The following is a 24,965-nucleotide window of genomic DNA, read 5'->3' as shown; positions in this document are numbered from 1 at the left end:
TCCGCTCCCTACATCCACAAGGATGCAGGCAATACACTTCCCACTAAGAAGATTTCCTCGCCCCGTCCTGTACCATGCTAAACCAGGAGCATTTAAACAGATCCCACTATGCTTTGGTAATTAACACTGTAACAGAAACTATAAGGGTAAACATCGGAAGGCATTCTCTCCAGCATTTAACAGAATCTCCGCTCTAAGTTTGCTTTATTAATTCCTATATCTTCTGTTGCTTTGATCATGAGGTGACTGCTCCAGACAAACACAGCCTAGAGCTCTTAATATTTCGCTATATAAGAATCCAACCATTACTTTACGCTACCAACACCTGAGCTAATCGGCTGTCCATGCTGAAGGGTGGATCTTTAAAAGCCTAGAAGAATACAGACTGTTCACCTTATTCTAAGAACTATCAACATACCTAATCTAGTATGATCTGACATCAAATAATTGTTTTATATCCCTAAAGTGCATGCTATCTCAAAATTCTACTTTATTTTCATTTCATTGCATTTTTGACTTTATTTCGGCATAACTGAACCATAAAAGCACAAAACAGTATATCTACTTAAAAACATTATAAATTCTAGTCTCAGTTCATGACAATATGTAAAACAGACGTGCAGCATCAGTTGTCAGGGAAGCTACCACAAAGCTCAGACAAAAGCCTAGGGGTCAAAAACCTCGAGTTTGAGCTATTGGCGTTGAAAATAACAATGCCTTTTTTTTTTTTTTAAAGATAAATAAAAGGCATTGTCATTAACAATGCCAATAGCTTAAACTTGTGTAAGTGTGAGACCTTTTGCATTGCAAATGCTTGTTGGGTTTTGCATGCATGAAATCTCTTGTATAAATCTTAGAAGGGGGCTCTTTATCAGTTCCCAAAGCCGAATTACTGTGTTCATTCACTTCTGTGTGGAACTTTATTTTTTGTTAACTTCCCCTGGCTGCACGCATTTACGATACGTCTACTAAATCTGTTCACACTGTCTAAGCCCCATTCACTGTCAAGATAAGATCTCTTCCGGGGGAAAAGGCAGACTGCTGGAATGCGTGATTTTTTTAGGTCTTGCCTAGCGTTGCTGCGCACATGCGCTGCTCGCTCGGCGAGATTTATTGTAAATTAGGAGTTTGAGAAAAGGGCTTGAAGCCCCTCCCCTTATTTCCATTGGCTGGCGTCACCATTTATGTTAAACGGTGACCTGCCATTGGAAATTAGGTGTTTGGGTTGGCTTTCCCTTCGCTTTTTGTGTCGGCCCACCCGGACTGGCTTGCCTGCTTTGTGTCTGTAGCAAAGCACTTTCTTATCTTTATGATCTCCATGCTGCAGCGCGGTCCTCTTTCACTTTCGGGACCGCGCTTGTGTTTTTTTTGTACCCTTTACCCCCATGGGTTGGGTTCTGACACTTTTATATAGCACGGACTTGGCCTGAAGGTAACTGAGCGCTATACCTGAGCACCAGCCGACAAGACCTGTTCAAACCTGCTATTCACGGGGAGATTGAGTAGTTTACTCCAGACTCACCGGATACTGAGCCATGAAATTTCGTTCACACATTTTATTGTTTTGGATTGAAGCCGGGGCCTCGTAGCGGCTAAAACCTGTGCACAGCCATGGAGCTCCCTGAAGAGTTTGACTCGCTGGACAATTCTTGGGATTGAGCCCGTAATTCCGCTTCTAGTCAGACATTATCTTTAGGAGCGATAGTATTCTTAAGGGAGTGCATGTCGGGCATTGCTGGCATCAAATAGCCCTTCAGAGACAGGGAATTTTTTGTTGTTGCTAAATTGGCCCGAGGTATCGGGTAACTGCGTGCTTTTCCTTTCTGTTAGGTACAGGGAGATTTGCCCAGAATCACAGGATGTCCACGTCATTGCCCTGATCTCGAAACCGGTCCCACAGCTTTGCGTACCACCCCCCTAGCTGTTAGGCCGGCAAGTCCTCTCCCTAAAAGATTCTCCCGCCACCAGACAAGCCAAGACTCTGACCTCGTTTCTTTGTTTAAACATTGGCAGTTAGCGCTCGCCATAACCCCACATACATTATAAGTACTGGTTTCGGAACATCATCAAAATTATGTGCAATGATTTTTTTTTTTTTGATTTTTTTTTTACACAAGGACCCATTTATTTCTGTTAGGCGCGGGGAGCTTAACAGCAACTTTTGACCTCAGACACCTACTTTGACTACGTCTAGCTCTTGGAGAACCGTGGCAGAGTATAAACGTCCATGTTAACAAAAGACACCCACATCGGAGCCCTGAAGAAACTTGGGTGGGGGTTGGAGGTGATCAGAGCTTGGCAGTAACAATCCTTTTGGGGAGAGTAGCACGTCTATTTTAACAAAAGAAAACCACATTGGAGCCCCGAAGAAACTTGGGTGGGGGGGGCGAGGTGATCAGAGCTTGGCAGGAAAACTCCTTTTGGGAAGAGTGACACCACCCCATTAAATACGGGAATACTCGTTACTTTTTCAGACAGATCTCCGGATCTTGAGCGTTGATCCACCACCGCCCCCTACCTTCACCCCTGGGAAACCCTCTACTGTGCTTGCAAACTATCAGTGCACGCGGTGCTTCCTGAACATTGCAGACCTGACAGCTTGGCCTACTAGCATGCCAACAATTATCGGGGACACCTGCTTTTTAGAATTGCCGGTGCTGAACACCGGCAGGTCCTGGCCCACTTAAAGCCCGCTGCTGTGACTTGCATCATGGCGTGCTGAGGCCCCAGCCCTGTCCTCTGGCATCTCTCCAAGCTGGTACACCCATCCGGCAGTGGTCAGTGAATAGTTATGCAGCTGCATATCCGATTTCATCTGCCCGACTGGTGTCGTGTGTGTGGACGTTAGCAGGGTGATGGGGTTGGCCCGGGCGTCTACGTCTTGTTGCTGTACGTGTGGTTAAAATCCACAGATCAGACACACATTTTCTCTTTATCTCTATCTCTATCTCCCCTACTCTTTCGCCCCCACACTCTGCTTGAGGCCGCCCAGAGGCAAGCCACTCTTACATTTCTACCCTGCCTACTTCCTTCATCTCGCCTCAACATAACCCCCGCCCCTCAGTGTCACTAGTTTTGTTTATTAACCAGTACATGTGCCGTCAGCTGGTTCTTATGGCCGTTTTAATTTAGTGCAACATTTGTCGAATAAAAAAATGAAACCGGAAGAAATATCAATCTGATTTCTTAATAAAAGAATCTTCACTCGTTCCCCTTTAGTCACCGCAGACGGCGCCCTCTTCAGGTGATGTAATCTGTGGACATTTTCTCCTATAATCCGAGGGGCGATTTTATGTGCTCAAGACAATTCTTTTAACGCTACAATTACCTCCTCGTCCCTCTCGCTTATTTTCATTACACAGTGAAGCCTGCTCTGTGTAATGGAAATACGTGAGAGTAGGACTCTGGGTAATGCAATTACTGGTTAGTTATAGAAGAATTACTCAGATTTTTTTCGTAATTAAGCTGTTATTTGATTTATCTATACTTTACGTTGACAGTCACATGGTTCGAGATATGTACAGTGTGTTCGACACTTATTTGAACAACATAGCATGTAATTAATTCAAATTGTCATTGGGTCTTAGTTTCAGAAATTCTGCATCCCAGCTAGATGGTTCCAGGGGCCAGAGTTTAACCAACGACCCCTGGCATGTGTTACTACGGTTGGTGTAGTTTGGAGGGTAGGCATTTTCTTCGCAATGGTGATTAGCAAGTGGGTGAGGATACACTTGCTAAATCTGGGTGGGGTTATATACACGTTGTTATTGCTGCGCCTTCCAGTGCTTCATTTACCAAATAATTCACCTTAAACCAGATCAGTTGTTTGTAGCAGGATATTTTAAATATTTGAGCGACCTGAGGTGTACGGAGGATAGAAAGGCAGAGCAGGAAATAAAAGCTGTGGAGGGCGAATAGGGTAGAAAGTAGAAAGGAGGAGGGGCTGGGGCAGAAGTGGCATGAGGCACAATCTTTTAGTGTTGGCCACTTTGCATCCTGTATCCCTTACCAGCAAGCTGGTGTGGGTAAGTCCTGCCCTGTCACTAACCTATGCTTGGTCGACTGCTCCTTACCCTGGCTGTAGACCTATTCTTGCCAATGTAGTTGATGGCATAAGTACACTAAAGAGCTGCCCCGTCCTGCAGCAGGTTGTGGTTGCATTATGGAGTGGGCCAGGAAAGAAACACACAAACGAGAAAGCAGTGTGGGGAGGAAGAAGTACACGATGGCGAGCACATCACAGAAGTGGATGGGGAGAAGCACACGGCAAGTGTGCTTAGTTGGCCATTGGGCAGGGTAAGAGAAGCACATGAGAAAGACAGTTGGAAAATGCATGTACTCTTGTGGAGTGCTAAATTCAAAAGAAACAAGCATTGGCATAGCCAATAGGTCTCGCCTTTAGGACCTTACAAGTGTTTAGCCATACATGACATTATCCTTGATGCTGTGCCACCAGGGATTGAAGAGCTATACAATAGCTACACACTAGATTATGCAGTCCGAGTTCGGAATATATGCTTGCCTTAGTAAACAATTTTGAACACATTCCAAGGCTTTTTAACGCCATGGCAGAACAAGCATTAAAAAAAATGCAATAGGTCTCTTTTTTGATTAAGTTAAAGCCATATGCTTTGCTGTACAATACCATTAGCAAAGCAAATGGCTTTAACTTAATCAAAGGTGAGACCTATTGCATTTTCAGTGCTTGTGTAAAGCAGATGCATTAGCCTTAGAACGTTTGTGGCATTTCCCATTCAAGCCTGGGGCCGAAGGCTCGGAGGACCCCACTAAACTCAGATTATTGCTAAATTTTACTGCTAAACTAGTAAATGTCAAAATAAACGTTTTTCTGCTGAAAGCATACAAAAAAATTGAAAGACCATAAATTAAAAATGTAATCTAATTGAGAATAATAGACAATACCCTATTTGCAAATAACAGTTCTATGATAAAATGTTTAAAAAAAAGTTAATTCTATCTAAATCATATATAAAACATAAAAATATAGGCCTTAAAATTGATATTGCGTCCTGAAGTAAAACACTGATTTTATAAAATGTAAAACTGCAGAACAGATTTCAGGTGAGCCTAAAGACTGCATGAAAATTAAACCCTCCTTATTCCGCCTCACATTGGCCTTGCGGAGTGACATCACCAAACAAGCATTTGCAATGCAATAGGTCTCACACTTGCACACATTTGAGCTATTGGCATTGTAAATGACAATGCTGTTTATTTATGTTTTGTTTTTTAAACATAAATAAAAGGCGTCATTTACAATGCTTATAGCTTAAACTCTCGTAAATGCGAGACCTAAGTAAGACTAAGCACTGAAACCCCGGAGCTGGCCTGGCTGCAGCTGCCTCTGCACCCGGGTGCCGTCCCTGCCTCGCGGCTCCTTCCAGCCCGTGCTACCACTGCTAATGCCTGCTGCTGCCCTCTATGATTTCACCCAAAGCAAAGAGTTGACGACATTGTTCCCAGCAACATCGTAAACAAAAAGACATGTTATTTTACGATGTTGCTGGGAGTGATGCCGCTGACACTTTGGTTTGGGTGAAATCATGGACGGGAGAAAGGCATGCGACTGAAATGCTGTTATGTTTAAAAAAAAAAAAAGTTGGGCGAGCTGCGCATAACAAAAGGAGCGTGTGCCAGCATTTAATGTAAAAATAAATAAAAAGCTAGCTGCGCGTCCGTCCCGCGAGTGGTGGGTTTGGCCTCATCGTGTAAGTGAAAGCATGCATAGCGCACTGCTAACAAACAAAAAGTAGCCCCCATTGCCAAAGCTCGCGCCCCGCCCACCTCCCCTACACCCCCCCCCCCCCCATCGAGTTATTTACATTAATTAAACAAAGAGTTCTTGCTAATGGCTAATACAAGCTATACAGTAAGGACACGGTTAAAGGTCTAGTCCTGATGGGAGGTTACAAATGAAGACAAGGTGGTACTAAGGAGGGACTAACAGGACTATTAACGAATGAGAAGCCAGTGTTTACGAAGGACAGTGACACATGTCAATGAAAAATATAGGTGGAGATTGGGCGGAGCTTCAAATCCATACTACAGTACAGCGTGCCTCACAGAGCAGCCCATTCCCTGCCCAGGCTCGACCTAAAAACAATGTCTTGGTTCTTAAAACAATGGGCAAAAATAAAAAATGGATGGTGCTTTGAATCTAGAAGTTGTCACACATACAAAGAGCTATATCTTGCGGTTGTGCCCCCGGTAATGGAGAAGCAAATTTAAAGTGCAAAGTCTAAACAGTCAGCCAGTGACAATATGTAGGCGAAATGCACCACTTCAAGTAAGGCTCTAAACCACAAGTTGTTGAAAAAGTGGCATAGTTTACAGTTGATTGTTTGGTCTGAGAAGCGGCCAAACGTTTATTCATACAATGGTCTGAAAACTGTTCTTTAACACGTAGTTTGTGATTGGGGCCAATTGTTTGGGAGAATTCATAGAGGTCGAGGAGGCCCAATCTGTGAAAGATGGCCTTCAAATACTGTAGCCATTGTATCAGATCTACCTCTTCTAATGACATGGTCTGAGATTCAAGATCTAATGAGACCAGCCTCAGGGGATAATCCTATTTTAACCCACAATAATAAAGGAGCTAATCCAATATGATCTTCCAGGGAAGGCATCCCGAGCTCCGCTGTAGCTTCTGGGACTGAAAGTAGTCTACACAAAAAATGATATTTTGCATGTTGTAAAATATCCACCTTAATGTACCCCCAGAGGCCAGCACCATATACCCCCGCTAAGATGCACTTGCTCCTGGATAGATTCATAATTTCTGGAATTGTTTATTTTTTTGGAGCTTACGGGCACATCTAACAATGACTTCTATGTTCTTGTTAACTGTCTGCCATCTGAGTGTTAAAATGCGGGATCCAGCTCAGTGACTTGTTAAACAAGATCCCTAGATAATTAAAAATTTTAAACTCCGATAAAACAGAATCCCCCATCTTAAAAGACTTTGAGTTAGTGCTGGGGCATGTCATTACATATGACTTTGAGAAATTTATTTTGGGATCCAGGTCCTCCATAAACGCTAAAAACAATTCTAAGAGCTATTTGGAGGGTGCGCAATCAAAGCTGCGTCATCTGTGTATAATAAAATGGGAATGGATTTTTGGCCCATACGAGATACAACTTAGCCATGTTCTACAAAGTGGTTACTAAAACTGTTGATATGTAGCAGAAAAAGGGCTTAGATGCATCCTTGCCTAACACCCTAGTCGTTCTTATGTGGGGGGAGCATTTACCTGAAGGGTCGTATTGGACACTAACAATAAGATCCTGGTGTAGACGTATAATAAGGGTCAGTAGGTCATATTCCACTCCCATTTTACCCATTAAATCCTACAACCTCATATGATTCACAAGTTTGAAGGTACTGGTTAAATTGATAAAAGCAAGATGCAAAGAGCCTTTCTTAGCCTTCACGTACTTCCCCCAAATTAAATAAAGGTTTAGAGATTGCTCAATTGTACTTACACAGTGTCTGAAACCAAATTGGACATCTCATAAGATGTTATTTGTAAGAGCCCAATTTTCAAGGCGTGACAATAAAATTCGACCTAAAATCTTAGCACTAGAGTCCATCAAAGAGATCGGCCGGTTGCAGGTCGTCTCCGACTGGTCCCCTTCTTAGGTCTCGCCTAGGCTGTGCAAGCGCTGTCTCACAGACATGTGATATTCAGTTCTATGGGCTTTGAATACACCCAGCACTTACTATTGGTTCTTTTATCTACCTTTATAAATTCCTCCATTTTCATTGGTGAATAGTATACTTTTGGTCCTGCCTTTTGGCTGTTTTGTTCTGCCCTGCAGGCTGCCCCTGCTACATGTCTCCTTTCACTGTTGGCAATATGATTTGCTTCAGTGCACTACTTTGTTTTTCTGTACTTTCCTCGTTTCTGCCATCCTTCCTGCACACTCTGTTGCCTGTTGCCCCAGTGGTTGCTGCTCTCATCCCTCCCGCCCATTGCATTTCCCATCTGTCTCTTCCAGCCCCATCGCTCCTCTTTGTGAGCTCTCCACACAAATGCTGGAGTTAACGCCGCTTTCCATATGGGTCATCCCCCCAGTGCTCACGTCGTTGTCTGCCTCATAGTTTTGCAGTTATTAACGATGTTTCAGAATCCGCTTACACTGTTACCAGGAGCAACCGCACACGAATTACCAATAAGGGCACCCACATCACATTGTACATGTCATTTGGTTTCGGTTTCTGTGTTTATTTGGTGATTTGCTCTCATGAGCTGCTTATAAGACTGCCTGCAAGCCGTGCACCCGTCCGTCTTCCTTTCCCTTTTCTTGGCACGTGGACGAACATCTGGTGTAAATGGCGCATTATATAAGGCCACCCGACTTGCACCATAACCGCAAAGGACCAGCACCTGAAGATATGGAGGCAGTGTAGATAGTCACCGACTTAGGAAACACAGGTATGGCTCAGACTCCTCTGTCTACTAAGCGATAATGGGCAGTGCTCTCCTATCAAGAAGTTGGCACCAGCAGTATTACCTTGTGTGTCACTACCTGTATCCTTTAAGTTTTGGCTTACCGGTAGCCACATAATCTCATTTATTTTAACCTGTAAACTTGCCTGAAATGTGGCAAACCTCTCACCAGGGATGATTTGGAGAAGAGTGTGCAGGTACTCGTGTGAGGTGCTCTTTTGTGTGTGTGTTTTTTTAATGCACCTTTTTACTATATTAATATGGGGTGTCAAGCTGCTGCACCACACAAAAGGTTACAAACGCCTTAGGATACTATGCCATAGTCCATGTGTACTTGAGTGAGTGCACTGAAGCCTATCCTCTTCTGTCCGTCTGACTCTTCCAAGGTGCCTCTTCGGTGCTCCAGAAACCCTTGGAACTCTAAGCGCGCGTTTCCAGCTCTGCAGTACTACATTCCCAGACTCCGCAAGTGGGGAAGGGGGCTTGGAGACCCTGTCAGTCGAATGCTCCTTCCTAGTGGGAAAGTAACAAGAGTCCACTCCCTGTGCTAGGGTTGGACACACAGCAGCTCTCTGAGGAATTTCTTTTTACAAGTAGGTTAGGGTGTTCTTCTGCTTGTGTTTAATTGGACCGCTCGTGGCCAATAGGGGATGATTTGTAGTGACCTATTTATTTACTCTTTATTTTTTCCATTTAACAGTTACATATTACTTATGAGTAAAAAGTATAGTATACATATACATGAATGATCGATTGCGATTATGGATATATAGATTAGCATTAACACAGGATAACACTGATTTATGCGAATAGCTAAGGGCATGTCACAATGTGCAAATATCACAAATAGGTAAGATTTGTAGCGACCTATATGCATTGATAGCACACACCAGAATTATTGTGCATATGCTGAAGGTATTGGTTCTGGGTGACCTCTCCTAACGGTCTCTCTAGCCTACTTGTTGTAGGTATACTGACGCAGACACTGCTTCTCCTAGGATTTTGTTTGCTGTTCTTGAATTTGGTGCCACTGGATGCAGATTCCCACTGTGCTCACTCATTCCTGCCTTTTCTTGGCAGTTTGCGTCCTGTCGTTAGGGGAAATGCTGGTGCACGTTTCTGACCCCTCCCCAGCATGTCTGTAGTTCCACCATGAGAAGCCTACTTTGGCTTTTTGTTGAAATTTATAATATGGATGTATTTACATTTCAAAAGTGTTTATTGAACTGAAATGTTTAAAACATCATATAGATATGTAACCATATGAAATGAACTGCATATACCAAGTCCTTGAGGATCTATCATGTAAATAGAAATCTGTCATACAATGTATAAGCATTTGACCTCATAGTGCATTAGAATGTACAGAGTGTGCCTTTGAAATCCAGTGAAAAAATGGAAATGATATAATATTGAAAATTTGGTGTATAAATAGACACCTGACATTTTGATGGTTGAGCCCACTAGAGGGTTTTAAATGCTGGTAAAAATGTTGACTGTTGTGTTATATGGATATGGGAGGTTTGTTTGTGTTTTCACACTCATTTACGCATAAATTATCGAGATATATATATTCTGTTCACAACATGGATGAGTATCTGTAGTTGTTGATGGCCATGATGTGTAAGTATCTCTTAAAGTAAATATGGTTGTGTATCAGAAGTCGGTTTTATTTAGTGCGCACGATTAATTATAGCTTACACTTGTAGCGGAAATATAATTATATATAATGCCAGTTAATAGGAGATGCAAGATATGATGAATCGGAATATGTGAATAGCTAGCAGCGCCATGTTCTGGAAGCTCGGGTGAAGACTCGAGAGGTAGATGGCAGCTATATTGAGATAGCTGGGTGTGAACAACATACTAAGTTGGTGATAATCCCGAAACGGACTAATCCTTTTGTAACTTGAAATATATCAAAATTACTTGTGAGTTGAATTCTGACAATATTAGATTGCAAGTTATAGGTGACCATGTTGTGTCAACACATTATGAAGGTAATTTGGCTGTGGAATAAATTTTAATTTTGCCCACACAATTAATTATTTAATAGACTTTGAGCTATTGCCATTGTAGATGATGATGCCTTTTATTTGTGTTTACAAAACATGCAAGCAGTGTTTACGCACCGCTTGCAGGTTTTGTAAACACATAAATATAAAAGGCATTGTCATTTACAATGCCAATCGCTCAAAGTCTCGCAAATGCAAGACCTATTGCATTGCAAATGCTTGTTGAAACTTGTACCAGGGCTAACCATGCTGCACCTGTCCTTTGGTGAGGAAAGCTTGCACTGCTGCTGTGTTGCAGCGATTTTAAATGCTTGTTAGTATGTCTGCTCCGGCCCATGCAGTGCCTCTGCTCCTGTGTGCACTTTAGTGAGACCCCCTCATTATACCATACATTTTCAGTTGCTCTTTTCTTCTGCAGTTTTTTCCTCTTTTTTTATTTGCTCAAATTATGAGGTTAGTCGTTTCTCATTTGTAAAGCCACCAAAATGAAGTTTTACTCGTCTAGAGTTGCCTTGGTGAGATTCTAAGATCTTCCCCCCCCCCTCCTCCTCAAAACGTGGTATTCTTGGTTTAATAGAACGTGCTCCGGAACATCTTAAAGAGGCCCTCTGTGGATGTTGTAGGACGAGTCTCAATATAAACCTCACGGGCTCCAGGCACCAGCCAATGTGCACCGGTGCAAATCCAGCAGGACTTTATTCTATGCACTGGCTAGGATACACCTCACGCGCTCTGGGCACCTGCAGATCTGCACCGGTGCAAATCAAGCAGGACTTTATTCTGTGCACTGGCTGGGATACACCTCAGGTGCTCCAGGCACCAGCAGGCATGCGCCCAAGTAGATCACAGTGGTTATACCAGGAAGTGATTTAAATGTCAATGACCCAGAACTCCTCCGATCGGAATCAGTTCAGATCTTGGTGGATTTAGTGAGCAATAATGCAGATCTCAGGTGATCCGATAATCCTCGAATCTACACCAACGCAGATCATGGCGGATACTTTCCCAGTGATTGGTGCAGGCCTCGGGTGCCCCCGGAGTCACCAGATCTACTCTGTCACAAATCACGTGGGATAAAGTGTGATTTGGTGGATTTACCCATGAGGTGCTGGACGTGCAGGGAGATGACGTGGGTGTGTGTAACAGTAGGAAAGGACTGGCGTAAATCTCGGCTACCCCGACATTCCTAATCTGGGCAGATAGATCCCGAAATAACCGGTGAAACCCTCAGACGCTTGCGAAATCCTATATTTTTTCTCATCAGAAGTTATTCACTCGAGGTCCCATAAGTGAGAAAGACGCATCCATAGCACAGTAAAGAAAAAGAAAAAAATCCATATGGGATGCCGCGTGCGTGTCTGTCGTAAGGAGGCCACGGTCCCTGCTGCCCAGTTCTCTGGGATATACAGCAAAGAGGCGACATGAAACCTCATACCAACCTTTCTGTGGGGCCACCGATAAATTTAAAGTGATGTTAAAATGACGGGAGTCGTACACGTGCACATCGCCTGTCCGGGCGCGTGCACTAGGAAAGTGAAAGCGTGCCATGTGCGCGTTATGCTAAAACTACGGGAGCCGTACATGTGCACATCTGCTGTCCGGCCGTGCGTGCACATCTCCTGTCCCCCTTCGGAAGCAAAACCCACGACAATAGATCTCGCCAAGGCGAGCAGCGCATGTCCTGCGTTGCTAAGCGAAACCTAAAAAAACAGTGCTAGAAAAGTCTGTCAAAAGGGCGGACATAATTAAACTCCTCATATCCACTCCATGCCACATAGCAACATGCCACATAAATACACTCCACATCATGCAACATAATTCCGCTCAACATAATTTTACTCAATACCACACAATTGCATGCAACAAAATTCAACTCCACACAATTCCATTCCACAGCACAAAATTCCACTCCACAGCACAAAATTCTACTACATACATCCAATCCACCCCACAAAATTCCCCATAATGCCTTATATTTCAACACAAAGCCACATAATTCCACTCCATACATGCCACTCCACGACACATAAGATCACTACACTTAATATCACATAATTACTATCCACATAATTCCATTGCACACAAATGCACTGATCCAGCACATCTCCTATTGCTTAGCCTCTGAGTCTAGAACCTTCTCTCCCCTTCATTCTCCCACACTCATTCCACTACTTCATCTAGAGTTCATTAACCACTTCACACACACACTTTCCTATCACTCTCAATCTAACTCTCTCCCTTCTCTATTCAGCATACCACATATCCAATATACAAATACACTGCAGACCACACAATTCCACTACAAACATACATCCACTCCACTACAAACGAAATCACAAGTAAAAAACAATATAATTTACAGTGCCAATAGCTCTAACTTTAACATGTGAGACCAATTGTAAGCAAATGCTTGTTTCAAAATAGGGAATATGATAGCAAACTTCTAGGACTCCGGATGCGGCCCATGCTCTAAAGATCTAAACACATTTGTAAGTAAGGGTGCCCGTAAGGAGAGGTTTGATTTTAAAAAAAAAAAAAAATGAATAATAAAAGTTCACTGGGATCCCCATCTGGGCCTGGAGCCTTGCCTGCTATACTTTTATTAATAGTGTTAATAACCTCTTGTTGTTTAAAAGAAGCTTGGAAATCACATGGGAGTAAAGGTGAATTACAGTCATGGCCTTGTAAAGGGGATGCATCTTCTGGGGCAATTTTCTTTTTTATAATGCTTGACCCATGCCTCCATAGAGATAACATGAATGCCAGTATCGTCTTGCCCTTTAAAAATGGTCTATTGATCACTTCCCAAAATGTGCCACTATCTTTCAAGTTAACAGCATCCTGGAGGTTGTCCCAAGCTTTATTCTGGTCTCGGGCTTTCTGTCATCCACAACCTGTTTATATAGACTCCTGGCTTGCTTGACCTCAAAACCTTCACGGATCCACTTGCAGGGGACCCGCGGATCAGGATTCAAAAGCAAGGTCCTGATTGGCTGGCTGTAACCTGAAAGGAAAGTTGCAGGTGTCATTTTCTTTAAGTGTTGAAACACATAAGGAGTCATAGGCACATGGAGAGGTTTCTGAGAGACCCCTCATGGGCAAGAAAATGCCCCCAAAATGTTTTAGGGGCATACTCGTAAATCTGTATGGATACCCGCGGGGTTCAGCGTGATCCCCAGTGTAACCTAGCGATGGATCAGCTGATCCGAAACAGGATTAAAAAGAAAATTGTTAAACGCCTACTCACCCACCAAACCGCTGCCGCCCACGGCCAAAGGTCGTGCACGGCTTGGTGTTGGGTGCATGTGGGAGAGGGGGGGTTGGCTGCAGGCAAGGCCCTGTGGCCAACCCCCACTGCGCATTGCCAAAGAGCGTGCGTGGCGGTGATTTCTTCACTTACGGTAATGATATCTCATTTTACATTAAAAAAATTACAAATTCACTGAAGAAAACAAAGGTGACGTTCTAGTTAAGTTCACGTTTTACCTACACATAACTATGGAAATTCAGCATTAATAGTTATACTTATGTGAAGAATCTATAAGTTGGGCCATTAAGTTACTTTTAGGCCAGCAATTATAGTTTCTTAACATAAGTATAACTGCTGAATTTCTTCGGTTTTATGTGGGGAAAAACGTGAACCTAATTATAATGTCTCTCTAACCTTTGTTTTTTTTCAGTAATTGTATTTTTTCAAGTGTGTACTACTGGCCCTGCTATCCTACCCCTGAAATGTAAACCAGAAAATCACACTGGTTATAATTTAGAAGTTCAAAAAAGTATTCCAGGAAGGACATGATTATCCAAACGTATTGTCAAATGCAAATATATGTTAGAAAAATGTATTAACTCATTAAAATACACTTAAAAAAAAAAAAAGGTTTCCATCAAATTAGATTGGCTGTTAAAATCTATATGCTGTTATTGAACACTCTCATAGACTGCTAGCTATTAAATATTCCTTCTTCACCAAATCAACCAGCTAAATAACATGTAAATATGGAACTTAATGACTGTACTCAATCAGAACTACTTCCTATACCAGAAACAGATGTGCCAACAGAAGTGTGGGCCAGCAATGGGATTTAATTTGCTCCCTCTTATTCCAGACTATTCATGGGTTGTTATGAGAGGGAGTATGACTGGAACGAAATCTCCCACATTGGCCGAAGACCCGTTATAGTGGGTCTTAAGGGTTATTGAAATTAAGTTGTAGGTTTTCCACTGATTTCTTTTTATTTTTTTATCTCAAATTCTTTACAGGTGACGAGAAAATGACTGTAAATGCTGAGGAATTGCTGATCAAGAAAGTCAAGAAGAAAAAGAAAAAGAAACACAAAGAGAGCGAAAAACGAAAGCATCCAAAGATGTACAGCAAATCCATTCAGACTATCTGCTCAGGTTTGGTTTCTAATGTTGCGGATCAAGAAACCAAAGTAAATCTCGCTGATCATCTTGAAAAAGTCACAGGAAAGAAAACAGAAATCAAGAGTGAAAACAATGGTGAATCCCAGATATTAGAGAATAGTGAGTTTCCATTTGTCTCTTTAAAGGAGCCTCGGGTTCAAAGCAAAATCAAACAATTGGACACGGAGTTTAAACGGCTCATTCATATTGAGCATCAGCCTAATGGAGGTGCATCTGTGGCTCATGCCTACAGCAATGAACTCTCCCACTTGTCTCCTGTGGAGATGGAGAGATTTGCAGAGGAGTTTGTGGGTCTGGCTTTTAGTGAAAATGACAGTTGTGCAGCTTACTATGTAATGGGTATTGTTCACGGGGCAGCTAAATATTTACCTGACTTTTTAGACTACTTTTCCTTTAATTTTCCCAATTCGCCAGTGAAAATGGAGATTTTGGGAAAGAAGGATATAGAAACAACGACTATTTCAAATTTTCATGCTCAGGTAAGACTTCAAATATATAATTTTGTGTGGTGTATAAATATTTTAACAGCTTTCAAAATCGATTGTGTATATTTAACAGTATTGCTTGCAGTGAATTATTTTAGAACCACCGCGTTTTTATTCAGCACAAGTTAAGAAAAAACACTTTGTTAAACATGAAGTTGAAGAATGTAGAAATGTTTGTTAGACAAACTGTTCCTAGGTTTGGGGAGATGTAATTTACCTCTATTCTTCATTCACTCGAGCTATAAAAATCGTTTTTTCTTAAAATACTATTCGCTTCACTATTTATTGATAACTTCCCTTGCTCTTGAATGAGTTGCATGTGCATATTAACATTCCCCCATGGTATTGCAGAGTTCCGCCCTATATATTTTCTTTCAGAGCTAGTGGAGGGCACGAGTACTATGAGGTAGTCGCTCTCAGTAGTACAGATCAGTAAGGCTGCAGAATCTTGGTCTAGCTTCCCTGGAATATAAGCAGATCAATCAATTTTAAGTGGTTGTCTGCCTCCGGTCATCTGTACACCAATTATAATGCATAACGGCAAAATCACCCAGCAGTTGGCTCCTGGTTGCATTTGTCTTTTGTACATTTTTTATGTCTTTGTTCAATTTTTGGGCCGTTTAATGCAGGTAGTTGCCTGTTATACATACATGCAGTGGGATTATAGAACACCATTCTGTACACGTTGGTGTATGCTGCTTTTAACATTAAAATTTAGGCATTTTGCAAACTCAGTTGAAAATAACCCAACATATTCAAAGTTGCTTAATGCACTAAGTGGAGTCAGTTTATAAATTTACGGCCGCAGGAATGCCTCCTAATGAGGTTGAGATCAGTCGAAATAACTGCCTGGAATGAGTAAATGTAATTGTGAATCCCATTTCTATAAGAAATAGTTGAAATAAATACCTATTAAAATGCACAGAGCTTGCCGTCAGTTTGCCAGAATTTCGCCTTTGGGCACAAAATGCAGTCTGTCATTCCTAGCTGTTTTTATCTAGTTTCCTTTCAGACATGAACATGTTCACTGTTTTTGAACAGCCTATTCAAATCTCTTGGTCTGAATCTTTCATCTGGATGCTATGCTGCAATCTTACCAAAGCTACCTTGTTTTACCATGGGTATGTTTTTAACTTGCAAATAAGCTGGGATGTTAGTTTGACACTTAAAGCACTCTTCTGAATGTAAAAAAGAAGCATCATTACCTTTGTTAAAATGTTGGGTGCTTGAAAAGTGCATACTATTGTGATGTAATCTGTGGTGTTAATGTATGATACATAACAAAGCATTTTAAGTCACCAGATCGTGCTGGAGGCACTCCTCTTTCTCATACGCTGTTGTCTGACTTTCACCTCAACACCTACCTAGGGTTCTCCAGCACAGAGCATGACTACCTCCTTTTTGGGGATTTGAAGCTGACCAATTTTTAGCTTGGTGTCTATTCCTAGTAGAGTTCATACCCAGTTCTTTTGCCTGTTTTTGAATTGCTGCTTTCTGAACATATGCTCTGCACCTTTGAAATGCTCGGGCTCCCTCTTCACTCTTGCGAGGCCCCTGGGATCTATTTATTGTGACCCTTTAGAGCGAAGCCTTGAAAGGGTGGACATTCTAAGGACATCGACATTTTATCTGTTTAGGCTGAATTGAGTTTGGGGAACTGGAAACAATGCATCTTGAGTTAGTATCTACTGCTTATACTGCTTGTTGAATTATATATCTGATCAGTTTTATGAATGTTCCACATCTGATGTATTTCATTGATCCTACAAATACTGTTATGCCTACAGCGTTATAATTTTTGCTCTCAAATTATGATTTACGCACCACTATAACGAACTGCATGTTGATGAACATTATATACATATGAGTGACAAAATTTTCCCAGACTGGTATCTGTACTCCGGTAAGTTGCAGTGCCCCCAGAGTATGTAAATACGTTTCATTTTGATGTTTCTCCTATACTAACGTCCTGTGCACATGTATGTATGTCCCGCCTAGTTTACCCCTCACGGTCACTAGGCTGCGCAGTTTGCAGAGCACTACTAATTATGATGTGCTGTTACTTGACTAGTTTGTTGATGCTATTAGATTATTTTAATACCAGCCTTTAATGTTGTATGCACCATCATGACACTCCTCCTAAGCTAAATTAATACCTAGACTAATATGCTACTGTTCTTTATACAACAGCAAGTGTGTGGCACACAAACCAGCAACTTCGCTTCTCTAGCTTGTTATGCTGCTCCTAGAATTTTCCGTGTACTGTAAGCTAATGTAATGGAGCCTCCTAATGGTCAAGATTAGCCATCTTCACAAACACACTGACATAAGTTCATACTCTTTTTTCATAAACTATCCCCCTAATTTAACAAAAATAGCCAAAAGGTATTCAAACATGCAACACTAAATAACCTATAATATCAAACAGACTTTTTGTTGCCTATGGAAAAATAAAGGAGTGGTTGGATAAAACCACTTTGGATCTAAGTAAAGACTTGCTAAAACACTCCTCTGCAATTAAAAAATGAATGCCAAAAGTTAACTCTCCCTATTGCTGTACAACACAGAGTCTATTTTGATCAAAAAATCTTAACTTCAGACAGCAAATGTTTGAAAAGTTATCTGGCAGGCTAACACTGATCCCAAGAGTTAAAGCTGCTTTTTTTCCTTAGAGTACACCAGTAAACCCTGTCAGTAGTTGCCAAAGTGAGTCTAGCAGGCCATGAAACCCACTAACTACGAAGTTCATTCAACTTTAAGGGGAATAGTTCTACTCAGTTGCCAACTTCTAACTCCAGCAACAAAGACTGCCCTTCTGATGGATACTTTTAACCACAGATTTCTCAACTTTGGAATATCCTATGGGGTCAGACTGTATCCAGAGAACTTCTAAAGCTGTGCTCCTGTGCACTGGTAAGTGGCATTGTGCAACGCATTGGCTGTATACCATGCTGAAACTGCCGGAAGCAGATATCTAAATAGGGCCCACATGAGGTGTATTTGGTGTCGGGCCTCGAGTCATGACTCTCGTACCTGAAGGTAATCGGGGACCAAGAGGCAAAGCTCTAGATGACCGAACACAAGAAGAGGCCTTGGGCAAAGCACCGGAATTTCTCCAGCTTCAAGTGAAGGGCTTGGTCCTGGTCACAAGGCTGAAACGGAGCTTGACTTAACACATGGGCCACCAATAGAAGAAAGTGCCTTGTTTCTGTTGGTGAGCCGTTGGGATGCTGAGGTGCTAGATCTGAAGTTGCCCTCTTGAGACAAAAAACATTGTTGTGGCAGAAATTCTTTAACCTGGGACAACACGATTAGAGCCCTGCTACTATTTAATGATGCCTTTACTTGTGCTTTGATGGGTACATGGTCCATGCTTTCTTCTTGCCCACCAGTCAGCTGGCCTAGCAACATTGACCTGGCCTGGTGGTCTAGATTTCCTAACCAGGCACCCAACACCAAGAGCCTCATTGTGCAGGCCTAGGTTTGCAAGTTCAAAACGTATTCCTTGCAAACCAGTCTTGCAGATAGTGAATCTAGTAGAATAGACGCTTTGGGTAAAAATGTCTTCTTCTGCAAGCCTGGCCCTTAGGTCCATAAATGCGGTTTGTTTACTGGGCAGTTACACGCATGTTCTGTGTGAAATGGCCAACGAGATCTTGCAGGTGTCCCAGGAAAACCATAGAGCTTCTCTGGGTCATGATGGGCAGGATGCTGTGAAGTATGTAATCCATGCAGGCCTGTATACAACTAATTTCATCGGCAGGGCAATTTGCAGCAGTGTCATACTTGGAAGTCATGCATGGCTCAGGTAGACTAGATTTTCTGTTGATGTGCAAGCAATCCTGAATGGATATTATCTTCAATGTGTCCATACTCTGTGGTGGTGGTTTTGGGAATTGACTTTGAGGTAGAACGATTTAAAGACAGCCATGCCACTGCACATTATTTGGATTTATTAACGCCAGCGAAACAATTTTCACAAAATGTCAAAAGTTCAAAGGCTATTCTAGGGGCTTGCCTATAGACCATGTCTGCTTTTCTAAACAGTAAGCAGACACTCTAATCCTTTTGGGGCCATGGACGTGGCGCCGGCATACTCCACACAAGGCAGCAGGTATAGAGGTTCTCTATACCGCCTTCCCTGCTGCAGTGGTTACCAAACCGCTTTAGCGTCTCCTCATCGGCTCATGCCAAGCAGATGAGGAACAAGTTTTGACATTTCCTCCCTGGCTGGAGATCCATTATGTCAGATAAATGAGTCTAACAGGTTGTTGAACAGGGAAACTTGCTACTCTTCAGTTTTTCCCCCTCACCAGGTTCCATTTTGGAGGAGCACTTGATAATCCGGAGTACATGTATTCCTGTACATTGATGACTGGCTGGTGAAGGTGGGCTTGCCTCAGTCAGTTATTGGCCACCTCCAGGCAAGGGATAAAGTCTTGGTATCGCTGTTTCTCTCATCAGCAAGCCATAGTCACACCTGAACCCATTGCAGAGGATCCCATTCTTGGGGCAGTAAGGATAATAGAGGCGTTCAATGGTTTTCCGCCTCTGCAGCAAGTCCAGGATGATCAAGATATTCCCAATGTTTCAGATTCAGTCTTGGGTTTTAGTGAGCATGAATTTGAAGCTTCTTAGTCTCTTTATCCCTTGTGCCGACTGGCACATGAGGGCCCTGCAGTGGAATTTCCGGTCCCAGTGGGCTTAGCATCAAGGCTGACTCTACAACACCATATGGATCTCACAGAATACTGCTCATGATCCACAGTGGTGGCTAACAGATATCCACCTCTCCGAGGGCCAGTTACCCATGGACAGCTCACTGTGGTGACAAATGCATTACTAATGCATTGGCGGGGAGGTGGTGCACCAAGATGAGGTGGAGATCAGAGGCCATTAGTTTCTGCCAGCTGGTGCTGCGGGTGATCCGCTGGGACCATAAAGCCGTCCTGTCCTTGATCAAGGCAGTGTGTGATTCTGGGCTCTTTGCCATGAGGCTCTACATCTCTGAAAGTGGCTGGGGAAGCAAACGTCTTTCTGCTCTCCAACCGCCACGTGAAGTCCTGAATGACTGAGCGGATGAACTGAGCAGGTGATGTCTGATGGCCCATGAGTGCCATTTCCGCCCTTAGGTGGTGCAGGGCTTCTTCAGTCAGTAAGAAGAGCCCTAGTTAGATCTATTTGCCACAACCGAGAATGCTTAGTGTCAGAAGTTTTGCATTCTTGAGTTTCCTTCAAGGCTCTCGCTAGGAGAGGCATTTTGGCTGTCATTGAACAAGGGACTCCTGTATCCTTTCGAGCCTCTACCTCTCCTGCATCAGTTGTTAAAGAAGATGAGGAAGGACTGGGGCCAAGTCAACGTGATTGCCCCAGACTGGACCAAAAGAGTGTGGTATCCAGAGCTTCTCTGCATTTACCCTCCAATATGGCTACCACTTCAGGAGAATCTCCTGTTTTTAGCAACAGGGAGGGTCGTGCACCTGAATCTCCACAACCTACACCTCCATGTGTGGAAATTGATTTGTGGCAGTTAAAGGTGTGTGATTTGATGACGAATGTAATCCTTTCTACCTAATGCCAGTCTACAAATTCAATATACACTGGGAGTAATGTATCGGCTGGACTACTGGTCCCTTACAGATCAAACTTTTTGATGACCTTTTGTTGATGGCTCAGAAAGGCTTTGCAGTCTGGACAGTGAAAGATTACCTGTAGGCCTTCTCAGCCTGTTTTTTATTTTTACCGGACGAACCATCCTTGTTTAAATCACCAGTTGTGATGCTTTTCATCAAAAGTTTAACACCTATTTACCACCCAAACCAGTTGTAATTCCGTAACGGGACCTCAACTTAGTTTTGACGTTCTTGATGTGCACTCCTTTCGAGCAAATGCAGAGTTGCTCCTTAAAACTCTTGCCATTTAAAACTGTGTTCTTTGTCGACATTACATCAGCATGCTACATGAATAAACTGCAGGTGCTGTCAGTTAAACAACCCTACACAATTCTAGAACCTTGGTGCTAGGGACTAGGTCAGCCTTCTTTCCTAAAGTTTTTATACCCTTCTATAGTGGACATTCTATCACTATACCAGAATTCTTTCCTCCATTGTTGCCTTCAAAAGGTGAGAAATCTGCTGTTAGAAGTAGCTATCAGAAGAACAGGTTATTTACCGTCAGTAGTTGTCTTTTTGGTGCATACTCTTTCTAACCACAAATCTCTCACTGCTCTAATGACCTGTACAGATTTTGATCTAATCCTAGTACAGAATCTGCCTTGCTTGTTGCCACTGAAGTTGTCAGAACAATCGTGGACATTGGTGGAAAGACAACGCTCATTCTTTTAGATTTGTTGGCTGCATTCAACAATGTTAATCATTTGGTGTTGATATTCTGTCTTTAAAGTATACGGATACAAGACTCTGCCCTGACTCCTTTCAGTTCCTTTCTTGCAGATAGAAAACAGTCAGTTGCACTAGGAGACTAATCTTCCAAACTTTTCTCACTCCCTGGTGGAGTTGATCAGGGCTCTTCATTGCGTCCTACACTTTAATATTTGTGACACCTAGCCAGATTAATCCGCTATTTTGGGTTTTCCTCGGTGTCGTACGCAGACGACACTGACTGTGGTATCCATTTTGAGAGACCACACAGAGGTGGGCAGTAGATTTCAAGACTGTCTATAAGAAGTAGGTTGTTCAACGAATTTTTTTTTGCCTCAGACTGAATGATAGTAAAACAGAGGTTCTGCTGTACAGAAATGATATGCTGTTTTGGTCCCCTACTTGGTGGCCTTGTGACTCTGGAACGCTCCCATCCCCCTTCAAAACCTTAAAGTAATTTTTGACGACAAGCTGACCTTCTCGGAGCAAATCAACCACGTTACATCGTCGTTCTTCTACACCTTGAATACTAAAAATAAATGGCCGCTGTATTCCCTAAAACAATAAAAAATAACATTGGTGGTTACCCTAGTCCTATCAGAAATTGACTATTGTAATGCTCTATTTGTCAATATTGAACAAAGATTGCCCAACAAACTGCTAGTTCTAAAGAATGTGGCTGCCTGTCTTCTGTTGGGGATCCCAAAGTTTCAACACATCTCACGCATTACCCAAACTACACTGGCTACTGGTAAAAAAGCAAGTTTTCTTTAAGACCCTGTGTATTGCCCACAAGGCCCTTAATGAGCGCGGCCGTAAATATAAAAATATATATATATAGGTTCCAGCGGTATGCATCCACAAAAACACCTCGTTCTACTCATGCATTCAACTTAGTGGCACAAAAAATCAAAATAGCAACCTGGTGAGGAAGACGCTTTATCTTCTACACTGCAAAACTTTGAATGAGCTACCTATGCACCTGAGAACACAAAATAGCTTGTCCATCTTTCGGAAATCCCTTAAAACTTGGCTGTTTTTTAATAAATCGTTCAGGTAATATTCCAGTTAGCTTCACTAGGTTTCGGTTTACTGCTACCTAATGCCCTCTCCGTTTTACCAGCGCCAAGACGCCTAGAGGCATATGCATGCTCCATAAGTACTAATTCAACGAAGTTAGGGCAAAGCTGCACATTGCCACCTTCGGCGCACCGAGGTACTATGAAGACATTTTCTGATCCATTCTGGCGCCTGAGGAATATTCGAAAGGTGAGGAATCTGTGGCTACAGGAGTCTACCAAAATTGCCCAAGGTATATAACTTGTTCACCAATGCCAACAGAAACATGCCTTAACAGCCACTCCAAACCTTAAATTGATCTGTTGTTACCTTCCGGATACTCAATCCTTAGAAAAGCTAGAGAAAATGGTACAGGAGACTAAAATTTAAGACTATTCAGGAGCTAAACTGTCAGCCCTTTAAATTGTATAGAACTGAAAGTAATGTTAACACTACTTCTTGAATCGTCTGCAACATTTATCAGAGCCTTGGACAAAACACCATATTTCCATATGAATTGATCAAAGAACCTGAATGAGTCCATGCATCTTTCTAAAGATTTTAGCATCTATTACGGTGGCAATTTCAACACCGCAGCAAAATCAATGGTGTCTTTTTGACAGGACAGCCTTTTTTCAACTGAGGCATCATCTTTGACCTAATTGTGGCTCGAGAGCACCAAATAACTATGGAAGATCCTGTAATTGCGAATTGGGTTATCAGATTTCTTTTGAGATTCAAGTGACCACAACAGGATTAGCAGGTCAAATCAAGTGCCAGTTAATTGAATGTAGAAATATGAAGGATATCTGAGACTGTATTAGTCGAAAATGTTGAAACAAATCAGTCCTTCCTCTTAAAACACCCCTAAAAATGAATCACAATGGAGCAGTTGCAAAGGGACTCAGTGAAGTGGCCCATTAATGTTGGGAAAGGAGAAAACTGAGAAAAAATCTTCACTTTAGTCTTCAAGAGACCTAAATGATTTAAGGAAGTTTGTTAGCGCACTGGAAAGGAAATGGCATAAAAAGTATAGTTCAAATCTAAATGATCTAAAAATATCTTGGACGTTTTACAAAAACAACTTCGTTCAAGCCAAAGCTACATCCTTTCACAATGACCTTGGAAGGACCAAAAAATCGATAAAATTATTCCATATGATTAGCAAAATGGGTAAAACTCCACAGCCTACTGTTCTGTATGCACAACCTGATTGAAGAGTATGGCCACTGTTTACATTTAAAACAAAATCCACAAAGTAGGAGCGACATACAGATGGACCCAGTCTTTACTCATGTTAAAAAAAATTGTGAATTTTCCTAAAAGTGGGAAATAGTCCTCTCCCTTCCCTCAGTCAGAGAATTTCTTAAGGGAAGTTCCAAGAAATCTACTCCTATTTGCTCAGGTTGAAGACCCCATACTTTCCTCCGTGACTAAATTTATTGAGATGCACATTGTATCCTTTTGGCTGCAGATCTTTAACTGCTCCCTTGTTTGAGGGTCATACCCAAAAATTCAGACAAAGCCCTTACTAAAGACCTCTAAATAATTTCATACCAATGACTTTGTGCCCCTTCATGGGCCAAACACTAGAAAACATTCTGAGCATCCATGTGATAAAATACTGAGGTAAACAATCTCCTTGATTCAATGGAATCGGGCTTTATAGAAGCTTTTAGCATGAATACACCAACACTTCTGGTGCTTGATGAGGCCCCGATAATCATGAACAAATGAGAAACCTGTATCCCCATCCACCTGGACCTTGGAGCTTTAGGCATGGTGAACCATGCAACACTACTAAGCACTTACAAAACAGGATGGGCATCAGCGGACAGAACAGGTTCAGACAGTTGGGACTGAATGACAGTTTTTCCTCTCTCCATTCTGTTCATTGAGTCTCCCAAGGTTTTCTTCTTGCCTGTTCACTTGTTTGTGTTTTTTAAACCACTGAACAAATAATTGAGATATGGTCAGAATATGCTGTCATTCACCAGTGTCTTCAAACGGGGATTGGCAAAGTCAATAGTTCAGGGTAGTGAACCTGTGGAGAGCGTGACTGGGGGGGGGGGGCAATTTAACATCATGAATTGGATTCAATAAAAAAGGTGAAATAATACCTCAATC

At 42.3% G+C, this 24,965-nt stretch overlaps 1 protein-coding gene across 3 annotated transcripts in view; it reads left to right on the top strand.

The window, feature by feature from the left end:
• RSBN1L (round spermatid basic protein 1 like) overlaps window positions 1-24,965 on the top strand; it is a 395,874-nt gene that overhangs the window by 131,260 nt on the left and 239,649 nt on the right. For all 3 annotated transcript variants that reach the window (XM_085654005.1, XM_085654004.1, XM_085654003.1), the window contains one exon: window positions 14,750-15,393. In XM_085654005.1, the coding sequence (XP_085510131.1) occupies window positions 14,750-15,393 (644 nt within the window). The remainder of the gene's footprint in view (window positions 1-14,749; window positions 15,394-24,965) is intronic.

Source organism: Triturus cristatus, chromosome 4_1 (genome assembly GCF_964204655.1).
Source record: "Triturus cristatus chromosome 4_1, aTriCri1.1, whole genome shotgun sequence".
Classification (NCBI taxonomy): Eukaryota; Metazoa; Chordata; class Amphibia; order Caudata; family Salamandridae; genus Triturus; species Triturus cristatus.
The sequence above is the reverse complement of the archived record's forward strand: the minus strand, read 5'-3'. Positions and strand labels throughout refer to the sequence as shown.